Source organism: Temnothorax americanus, unplaced genomic scaffold, assembly GCF_048541705.1.
Source record: "Temnothorax americanus isolate GAGA-0224 unplaced genomic scaffold, ASM4854170v1 Scaffold1, whole genome shotgun sequence".
Classification (NCBI taxonomy): Eukaryota; Metazoa; Arthropoda; class Insecta; order Hymenoptera; family Formicidae; genus Temnothorax; species Temnothorax americanus.
This window is the reverse complement of record NW_027509230.1, coordinates 8605657-8616485: the sequence shown is the minus strand read 5'-3', so window position 1 is coordinate 8616485 and position 10829 is coordinate 8605657. Positions and strand designations below refer to the sequence as shown.

The 10829-nt window shown below is 49.0% G+C and overlaps 1 protein-coding gene across 5 annotated transcripts in view; it reads right to left on the bottom strand.

Moving 5' to 3' along the window:
- Tay (tay bridge kinase) overlaps positions 1 to 10829 on the bottom strand; it is a 32387-nt gene that overhangs the window by 2483 nt on the left and 19075 nt on the right. Inside the window, exons 2-15 of one of the 5 annotated variants that reach the window (XM_077404602.1) lie at positions 3736 to 3921; positions 3517 to 3630; positions 3198 to 3233; positions 3074 to 3100; positions 2927 to 2987; positions 2631 to 2833; positions 2175 to 2546; positions 1842 to 2080; positions 1621 to 1731; positions 1321 to 1541; positions 1012 to 1241; positions 712 to 876; positions 346 to 634; positions 81 to 219 (exon numbers count right to left, since the gene is read on the bottom strand). In XM_077404602.1, coding sequence (XP_077260728.1) covers positions 81 to 219; positions 346 to 634; positions 712 to 876; positions 1012 to 1241; positions 1321 to 1541; positions 1621 to 1731; positions 1842 to 2080; positions 2175 to 2546; positions 2631 to 2833; positions 2927 to 2987; positions 3074 to 3100; positions 3198 to 3233; positions 3517 to 3630; positions 3736 to 3921 — 2393 coding nt within the window. Of the gene's footprint in view, positions 1 to 80; positions 220 to 345; positions 635 to 711; positions 877 to 1011; positions 1242 to 1320; positions 1542 to 1620; positions 1735 to 1841; positions 2081 to 2174; positions 2547 to 2630; positions 2834 to 2926; positions 2988 to 3073; positions 3101 to 3197; positions 3234 to 3516; positions 3631 to 3735; positions 3922 to 10829 lie in introns of all 5 variants that reach the window. The other 4 variants (XM_077404587.1, XM_077404612.1, XM_077404593.1 and 1 more) reach the window with 4 other exon arrangements.

Here is a 10829-nt window from a genome sequence, read left to right as displayed (position 1 = left end):
TATACATATGTTAGTGAAAAGAATGTTCACAATAAAAAAAAATGGTGGCTCGATAGCTGATTAATGTTTCATATACGTACCCTCGCCATGGATCATGCACCGCACCAAGTCCACCTAGAGGCGGCATTTCCCTTGGTGGAAAAGTTGAAAGATTCGGAAAATTGGGATTTGCCGCGCCGAATGTTGATGGATATCTTCCAAAAGGAGATATTCCTGTTCCTGTAATTAAAAAAAAAAAAAAAGAAAATCACAATGATGTAAACACTGATAATTATAATGCAGTTCAATGCATGTATCTACAAACATGAACGTGCGCACGTGAGAATAAATGTGAATCTTTGTTACCTCTATTACCTAAATGCGAGGTCGTTGCAGACAGAAAACCGACAGGATGGGGTGGTGGTGGTGGGGGATGAGCAGACGGCATGTTAGTTGGAAACGGAGGTGCCATTGATGGTGCACCGAGTCCAAGGCCACTGGCTGGTCCCCCTGGATAAAGATGGCCAGGTGGTCTTAATAACTCAGTTTTGGTACTAACGACACCTCCCGCCTTAGCTTCAGCCTGTTGCTTTTGTTGATGATTATATATCTCCCACGCAATGCGCACGTGCATTGCATTCCATTTTCCACTTTTCTGGATAAAAAGATCAAATGTTTAAACAAATATGTACAAGATGTGAGAAAAAAATTTAGCTTTTTGTATAAAAGCACCTTTGGCGCGAACGGAGTCAAGTGATTAGGTGGCACGAAAGGTGTTGAAGGCGGTCCAATTCCGGGATGAAGAAGGCCAGTGTTAAAACCAGAATAACCAGAAAGGTTTAAGTTTCCACGAAAAAATGGCGATTCGACTCCTCCCAATTTTGGGATGTCCTTAAACTAATAAAAGACAATTTTCGTTTAACATCAGTTCACATGTATAAACGAGTTAACAATGAATTGTGATCATGATCAGATAATTAGTATAATGGATATAATTCTTTAGTCTCATTGGATAATGAACACATTTCTTACAATTGGAGGTGGAAAAAGCGTTGACGCTGCAGCTGTTGGCAACAACGGTGTCGTGTGTTGATGTACATGCGTATGCTGATGCTGATGATGATGCATTTCCGTTCTAAGATACGCCGGTGGACCCAAATTCCCCACTCCAACTCCAACATTTCTGTCTTGAGACGCTAAGAACCTACTATCGAGTTCTCTTCTCAGAAGGTCTGCCTGACCTGTAACATGTGTCACCCCTTCTTTTGGTCAGTGCATTTATTATCTGCCCATATTCACATAGAACATATTGCAGTGAAAAAAGTCAGATTATGAGCTTACTTGTTTGGAACAAAGACTCCGCGGAAAACGGATTAGGATTAGTCGTCGGCGGGGGAAGCGAGGGCAGTGAAGTATGCGGGCTTGAATTAGACACTGGCGGTGGTAAAGGTGCTGCAAACATCGGCGGTGGAAACGTGTGTATGCCGAGTGGTACCGGTGGCGGAGTTGGCCTCGGGACAGACGTAGCTGTCGCTGGGGACAGCTGGGAAGCTGTGTTGCTGCTATTTTTTTTTTAGGTAAAAGATTTTTATACCGTTTTTGTGCTTAACTTTTATTGAAAGGTTACTTGCTCAGGCTTACCTAATCCAACCTTGTGGCTTGGTGTATGCAGGTAGACTAGAATTGGCTGGAGAGGAGGTGTTTGGCACACTAACAGGCGTTACGCTGCCTCGGCTTAGACTACTCACGTTACTGCTGTAACAAACATTACAATTATTATTATATAATTTCCTGTTAATTATCGAATTGCTCAATTCTGACAAACGTGGCCGTAATGCCGTGATCAGAAGGAAATATTTTACCTGTAACTATCCCTTTCCCGACTGGGGCTATGTCCACGTGGAGAGTTGTTGCTTCGTCCAGACAGACTGCAGGCCACCATGTCTCTATGAGCGATAGTATTTGCCGTGGTAACTGTATTAGTTATAGTGGATACGCATGTTGCGGTGGCAGCGCTCAATGGAGTATTATTATGACTCGCGAGGTTATTTCCTATAGTCTGTTTATTTAGGTTGGTACAGGGGGAAGCTCTACTTCCTCTCTAAAATACAATTATTATCCTCGTTGATAAACACTCATATCCCGTACTTGAGATAAATATTTGTCACTGACATACCACCTAACCAGTAACTTACCACGTCAGCGCGAGACGAAGCAGAATGAGAAGGGGATGGTACCGCGGGTGGCAGATACGGGCTGTGATTTAAAGCGGTGTACGGAGTGTAGAGCGGTGGATACGACGGTTGGGTCTGAGGATAGGCGGCTATAGGTATGGGCGGTGGATAACTCGTGGTGGCCGCCCCGTTCGATGGTGCTGCCGGCGCAACACCTAAACTGGCTACCGCTGGACTAGTTGTATGACTCGAGACGAGAGGCCCAATAGGTGGATGCAACGCAGGTATCGTAGTGTGCGGTTGCTGGGATAGAGAGGGTGGTGGCAGAGCAGGGGAAGCTGGCCGCTGTTGCGGAGCTATTGCACGTGGATTCGCTGCCAAAGGACTAGTCATCTGAAACAATACGTCAACAACGAATGTCACTACCTTCTCTGCGTGCGCAAGAAGAGCGAGTTTTTATGACGCTTAGCTACTTACAGGAGGCTGGGATATGTGTGGAGGCAACGTGGGGCTGGGAGGACTCGGCGCTGTTGGAACTGGCGCAGACGCAGGCACAGGAGGTGGTATAGGTGCCGGAGCATTCGTTGCTGGATTAGAAGTTTGACCACCCGTGTCCGGTGGAGATCCGCCTGCCCCGTTTGTGGGTGGTAAAACGTGTGGCGAAGAAGACGGCAATTCGTCTAGAAACAAAAAGGAAAATTGCAGATGAGAAATATATGGCGCAATAATGGCAATAACGTTGTACTTTCTCGTTTCTGAAAGCATTTACTTACATTTACGTGCGAGAGGTGGTGGGGTAGAAGATTCAAAGAGTATAGATTCGGCATCCGAGCCCTGTAACGTACAAAATGATGAAATTATTAAAACTGGATCGATTATTTTCTTCGAAATAGTGGGGTATCTACAGGAAATGTGCATACCTTATCGTCTTCTCCTTCACTATCACACTGAAACATCGAAACAATAAATTATGTACTTATTACCATAATATAAAAACGTAATTTACGACCTTTCGAGTGTATTGATTAAATAATAGATACTTACAATATAACCTTTACCCGAACTGCAATGACTGCTAGCCTGTAATATTATAAAAGCAGACTCGTGAATAAATATACCAATTAATTTTCTATAACTTTTCATTACTCATTCAATAAAGAAATTGATGTTGACGTATGAAAAATATATTTTTATCTTAATTACACAGAAATATTGAAGAGACTAGGGTAAGCTAATACAGAAAAGTATTAAACAGACGCCTGTTACACTTGGAGTCGTGAAATAACATTTGTTACATACATTCTAAGTTACACGATTGCATTACCGTTCCAAGTTACGTAACTATAGCGCGTGTGGGACTTACATCGCTGAGATGGTCCCTGGAACTGTCCGCGTCCTGGCAATCCCTAGGTATACCAGGGCCGTGCAACCGTTCAGACGCTCTGCCACTATCGTCGCTCGTACCTGCATCTAGGCCCTGCGAGAGAACGTTTCAACACCACTGTCACGTATCGCACTCCGATTGGCATTAGTCAGCGAGAGATGGACTCTCGACGCGATTTAACTAAGATTATTCAATTACCTGGTTTAGCGTCGAGGGTGTCAGTATGGAATTGTGTGTGTAATGGTTGTGCTTGAAATTGTTTTTGATGTGGTGCTCGTTGTGCCTGTTATTCTGCCCCGTGTCCACCTTTGGCTTCTCCTCCACTATCGATAGCAGCGTGTGCAGCTTCTTGACATTATTTTTACCAGCTAACTTTATTGCACTCTGAAAACGAAAAAAAAAAAATATATGAAGAATACTGTCTTATGTATGTACACAAATTGTGTGTATATACATGTACGTTCACAATCATATATATATATATATATTTGTATATATATATATACAAATTCTAATTTCACATTCAGCATCCGCCACATTTGCATTATCATTCTCATCGCGGGATGTCGAGGAGCTGTACAAATGTTCGCCGTCATTTCTACATAAAAAATATCAGCACCATATTTATCGATCTAAAAAATCGTTCGAGTCGCGATTACAAATCAATTCATGGATATGCAAAAGAGATGCGCCCACCTGCGGTCGCGAGAAAACGCGAAGCGTCGCCGCGAACGGAGGAGCACCCGCTGGCCAAGCAGCCGCTAGTCCGCGGTGTCGAGTTTCATTCTTCGCGCCCGCGCGACGCCGCTCCTTTAACGCGCGGCGGCGGCGACGGCGGCGGTGACAACGACGTCGCCGAGAGCCATGCTCCCGCACTCGCGCCGATCGAGATTCCGCACTCGTGTGTCGCGCACGCACCCCGACGCGTTAGCAACACAACGCGCCACCGTTCGTCGTAAACACCGTGCGAGCGAATTCCGGCTACGAGAGCGACGGACTGGACGTGGACGGCGGCGGCGATGACGACGGCATCGGGAACGTCATCGACGACGCGCAGTCGAGAGAGCGCGCCGGAGTCCGCGCGGCGAACGAACGCGGAACTTTCACGCTGTTGCGCGCGGCCCCGCCGGCGGAAAAAGCCCGAACGAGAGAGAGAGAGAACCGCCGCCGTGTCTCCTCACCTTGCCTTGCCCGCGGGGTACGCGCCTTCAAACCACCGCGGTGGTACGTGTGCGCGTTTCCGAACGCACCGCGTTCTCCCTCATTCTCTGCTCCGGACTCCGGGCCGAAAGCCGAACAACGTTACCGATTGTGATGCACGGTGCCCGGTGCCGGGTGCCGGGGCCGGGGGATCTCTCTCGCCCGCGCTGCGAGACTCCCCGTTGCTCGCCGTCGCCCGCCGACGACGTGGAGAGGATGACAACGGCGACAACGACGGCGCGTCTCGGGCCGCGACGAACTGATTTTTCGCGATCGGGCGCACGGGGCGCGGGATAATCCTGGCCGCGGACGGGCGCGTTCGTTCGCAAGATGACAGAGGGATTTCGCAGGCACCCGTGTCTCGTGTGCGCGATGCAGCACGGGAGTGCTGCTGGTGGGGGGGGGAGCGATGAAAGAGAGCGGGGAGCGAGAGGAGGCGAGAGAAAGAGCGCGAGGAGACGGTAGGTAGGGGGGACCGGGGACTGTGGAGCGAGGGAGAGAGAGAGAGAGAGAGAGAGAGAGAAAGATGGAGAAGGGAGAGAGCGAGGAAGAAAGAGAAGACATTGACCGAACGAGCAGCCGCGCGACAAGGCCTTCGTCGTGCCAGGCCAGCTGGAAGGAGCGAGCCGCGATCCGATTGCTCTTTCTCGCTCCCTCTCTCTGTCTCCCCCCCTCTCGCTCCCCCCCTCTTTTTTTCGCGACGACGGCGCGGCGTTGCGTTTTCTCCTTCCGACACGCGGCCACAGGACGTCGTCGCGCGTCGCGCTCTTCCTTCCTCTTTTCCCCTCCCCACCTCCTCCCCCGCCATTCCCCCTCCCTCGCGCCACGGGTGGGTACCAAAGAAAAGAAGGGAAAAAGCCACCAGAGACCTCGCGGTTGGCGCAAAAAACCACCGCCGCTGCCGCCGCCGCCCGGCAAAATCCGCACTCCACCTGCGCACGTGTGCCAACTGCGAGTCGAAACCCCCTAGGACGTGTTCGTCGCGGTCGGATCGCGTGCTCCTCGGCGACGCGAATTAATTGAAATAAAACCTCCGCGGCCGCGGAACGCTCGAGCGCCCGTTTCGCGGAAGGTGCGGGGCGCCCGCGATAAAGATACGTCCAGATTCTCGCGATGCGCGTCGTCGAGGGGTTCCTCCCCCGATCGTGCCCTCGGAAACGAGAGCTCGCTCGCGCGAGATGGCACATATTTTTTTCCTCCCTGATTTTCTCCCCTCCCCCCTCTCTCTCTCTCTCTCTTTCTTTCCGAGCAAAGATGCGCCAAGACGCGATTGATGAAAGCTATCACAGTTGGCAAAGCCGCTCGTTCATTCATACGGCTGCAGCCGAATCAGCTGACGCGCATTATTCTTAGAGATAGTCGCACATTGTGCCCGAACGACGCGATGTTTTGTCAGATTGAGATTAACCGGGCTCCCGTGTTACACCACCGCGTTGTCACCTCGCGAACGTCGATTCGTTTCCCTTTCTCTATACAGGAGTGCGCTGTACGATATTACCGCGCGCGACGCACGTTTTTCTATAACAAACAACACAGAGCTCTTCCTCCGCAAATCGCCCGGGTCTGTGTGCGTGTGTACGCGAATTAATTTACTTTTTTAATTAATTCACCTTTTCTCCCTTCCCCCGCTCTTTTACCCTTTTCTTTCTCTTTTAAAGCAAAGATGCGAACAACGCTCGCGCCAGAGGTTTTTGTTATTAGACGATTCGCTGCCTGGTTTTCGAGACGCTCGCGACACGCTCGCCGTTTGAATTTATAGAACGAAACACTCGACCAATTACCGCGCGCTTATCACTTGTAAATATATTACGAAAATTATGTCAGATAAGTAGGTAATTAAAAAGCCGTGTGACTCATGCTATATATATACATATATGTATATATGTATGTGTTTTTGCGTACGTATGCGCGCGTAATAAAGGCCTGCTCGCAAAAATCGAGCGAGTACCCCCTGATTGACGTTAATACCGCGTTGGCCAGCACACAACGTACGCTATCATCACGTATATCCACAATGATTAAATCCTTTCTCCCGTTTTGCCCCGCGACCACGCCGCCGCGCACGCGAGACCGTACCCCTGCTTTAATTCCGCGAATCCCCCCGTATGGCGTTTACCGGAGGTATGTCACAATGTGTATATAGTTTCGCAAGAAGGTATACGCACGCGATAATTCATTACGGCTGCTGCATGTAATCGAGGCGCGCTCCGCCGTACCGCCGCGATATCGCACGAGTGAGGAGGTGTCGTCTCCCCGCCCCCTCGTCGGTTTTTCCCCCCGAAAATCCGTCGGAACGAGCGATCGCTCTTCGAAAACGCGGGACGAGAAAAGAAAAGCCGGGTGTTCTGGGAAACGGCAATTACACGAGCGCGATTCAAGCCGACGAATTACATGACTCGTTGATTCCGTAACGAGCTGTTGGCCCCTGTCGTCCTGTCCTCAAGATTATCCTATTACGGGAACGACGCAAGAACTTAATTACGATTAAACGTCCGCATAAATCGAAAGGAAAAACCAACACGCGGGTGTAATTATGCGTTTAGGCGCACGTGAAAAAAAAAATAAAAAAGAAAAATTCTTCGAACTTTGTCGCCCGCTGCTGCTGCTGCTCTCCTCTCTTTTCTTTCTATTTTTTTTTCTGCAAGTCACGGCTCACGCCGCTCGAAGGGCAACGCGACGCGATAACGCGTTCTTATGCGATATACACAGGACGTTACGGCGTAACGAAGTTTCTTCACGTCGCGATACGCAACGTTGCATATTATTATGCATATAATTTTTGTCCGTGCCCTCTTTTCCCGCTCCTCTCCCCCGCCCTCTTCACCCCCCTTCGCCGTTCCTTTTCATTTGGCCGGGTGATTTGCGTACAAATGGTACACGAGTCTTATGGAGTCTATAAAAACGTACGCTATTGTCCATAAATCTGCGAACGCGAACGAAAATTAAACGGGATAGATTTTATCAATGAAAATGTATTCCTTTCATATTTGCTTCGGCGCAACTTTTGTTTGCAAATAAAAAACGCAAGCGCAATAGAAAAAATCAACGCAACGCTGCTGCGCCGCCGAGTATTGAGATGTAAAAGCCATTGGTATTCGTGAATAAAAATACTAGAGTTGAAGAGTCGCGGACGCAACAATCGGGCGCCGGGCCCACTTTTTCCAACAAACGACTTGCTCGCCATTTGGCATTCAATGAATAGTGAAATCTATCGATTGTCTCAAAAACCGCGCGTGCGTGAAATTAATGCCGCGCGCATACGCACATGTCGAAACGAGTAAAACACACGGATCTGTATACCAATCTTCTTCCTGCAATAATGGAGAAACGCGTTATTAAATGTAATAAAAGTGTGCCAATAGTACAAGTGAAAAAAAAAAGTATCTTTATTATCGATTCATTTACACTGTCCATGTTGCAAAGAATGCCGAAAATAGCTATAGGTTTCTAAATTTCCATCTTCCCATTTTCCTAATGCTAAAATTTTGCTGCCCGTGCAAACTGTGTTTAAGTAATTTATTCGTAATTAAAAAACACAATTTTAAATAGACTATACCTGTAGCGCGATACTGTAACAAAAACACGTTAAAACTGCAAAATCTTGCAGTTTTACTGCTCTGTTTACGAAAATTGATTTAAATTAAATTCTAATTAAACGCGCGTGCGCTCGAAAATATTAAAAAAAGGAAAAAGAACGAAAAAATCGAGGAATGTCCGATCTCAGCCGATCACCGCGGGAGAAATCTCTTGAGTCGTCGCCGGAGAATCGCGGTGTGCGCGCGCGCGCGCGAGGAACAAGATAGAAGCTTCCACGGCGCGGCGGCACGGCGAGCGAAGTTCCTTGGCTCCGCGGTGCGAATCGTGCGCGGAGGGAAGGTCGTTCTCGGACGCGCGGACGTTCCACCGTGGGGCCGTGCCGTGCGTGCCTGCGTGCGTGTGTGTAAGCGTGTAAGCGTGAGTGCGTGCGCGTGCGTGCGTGCATTCGGGACCGACCGACCGACCGACCGACCGACCGGCTACCAAAGTCGTCCGTCCGCGCGCCGCGTCGCGGCGTTGACGCGTTTCCGTTCGTTTCGTTATGTTGACATACGACATACGACCCGGGGCTTGCTCTAATCAACCGCCCGGTCGCCCCGCGTGCTGGCAACGTCGATATGCTCTCCGCCGGTGTGTATACACCAGGTACACGAACGGGCGCGCGGCGAACAGATCTCCTCCGCGCGGTTTACTCGCGAGAAACGCTGTTAATGTACTCGCGCGGGACGAGGGGACGACGACGACGACGACAACGACGACGACGGGGTTCCCGCGAAAGGAGGGCGATCGTATCGTTAATTCACCGCGAATTTGCGGACAGAAATAACGCCTCCTTGTAAACAGATACCTACACGTGTCTCCCGACACATCGTTATACGCTTGCCGAATCGAATGTCCGCTCCAATTTTCGCGTTAAAACGACGCGATACGAAACTGATTTTCTGAACAGCTCGAAAGAAGTCGTTCGGATGCAGAAACGCGGCGGTCTTACAACCGCGGAGATACAAGAGGTTGTTCGCTTATTGCCGCGTCAAACAGGACGTTAACGCTGTACACGGGGTTTATCGCGGAGACTTTTAATCCGGTCGCGATGTTTACGGGCCAAGTAATTACGCATAAATTATATTGCCGCGGTGAAAACGCAGCGTGCGAGCATAAATTAAATGTATAATATTTATGCCCGCGTTTAAATTTATATATTCATTTTTTATCAGCGCGCGATAAAGGTGCACGAGCGTGGAAAGTTTTATGAATTTTGAGCGACACGTTTTACTTACGCATAAAGGCTCTTTTTCGGCAATTGGCCTTTTACGGTCTCGTCTAATGCTTGTCTTTTCAATTAAGCGTTAATGGAATCACTTCGCCGTTAATAATCACGTCGGGGCGATACCGTAGACAGTGCATAAACTCTGCGTGCGCGCGCGCTTTGACGGATTTTAAAAGCCGCCGATTGGGTCAAGTGTACGAAAGGACCAACTTTACTTCCTATTACCCGTATAAACACCCTGGGTTTGTTTTCTTTGATTTTTCGCATGGGAATAAAACAACCCAGTGTGGCACTGTAATTTTATAGCCGCCATAAATCGTCCGCCGCGAGAATGACAAGGAGAAAATATTGCCCCGTACAGATTTACATTGAGCAAAATAAAACTGTCTCGCGGAATGAAACTGTCTCGTACTTTTGCCGTCGTCCGAACGATTATGGTTTTTTTTAGCGTATTTTCAACGCGCACGTAGCTGGCCTGAATTTACGCGTCGTTCGCGCTGACAGAAACTATCGAGGCTCGGCGAGAGAGAGATTTTCCGGAAGAGCGGCGAGAGCGCGATAAATCACTCGATAACGCGCCGACTTGTAACGAGCGTTAAATTTGACAACGACGGTTCTCCCTCCTTTTTGTCCGCGTGCCACACAACTCACGTGTGCATACGTTCGCGTATGTAAAACATACGCTCACTTTTCCCGACGAGAGTGGCCGACATAACACGGAGCACGCGCGCGCGCACACGAGGACATATGGTTTGACAAAGATTTCGGATTTCGGCGGTTTGCCAGTGGGGAATTGACGCGCGCTGAACGGCGTCTGGCGTTCGTCCAAAGTTATATGAAGGTAAAACACGTATCATTTCCCCGAGCATTGTTTGCGCTCGCGGAGTTACGGCGCTCATCGTGCCGTATTACCGCGCGTTTATTTCGCGCGCGCGCGCCCGTAATTCGTTCATTAGCGACGCGCGGATGAAATAAAAGAATCCCCAGATGCAGCTCGCTTTAAACCGAGAAAGCGTCATGCGTCACCGACAGTCGCGTCGCGTCTCTGATTAAGTACCGCACAGCCAGCTTATCCCTTTTATTTCTTATTTCGGAATTCTTATGTCTGCTAATGGCGAAAATTCGCACGTATATATCCGTGGGCAAGATCAATTTCTTTAAATAAACTTTCTTTGAATATACTTCACATGTTACGTGGCCGATAGCTGGCACGCACTTGGCTTAAATAATATGCGACGTCCGATAAAAAATCCTTGCTCCCTGCGCGAAGGGAGACAGCCCAGAAGGA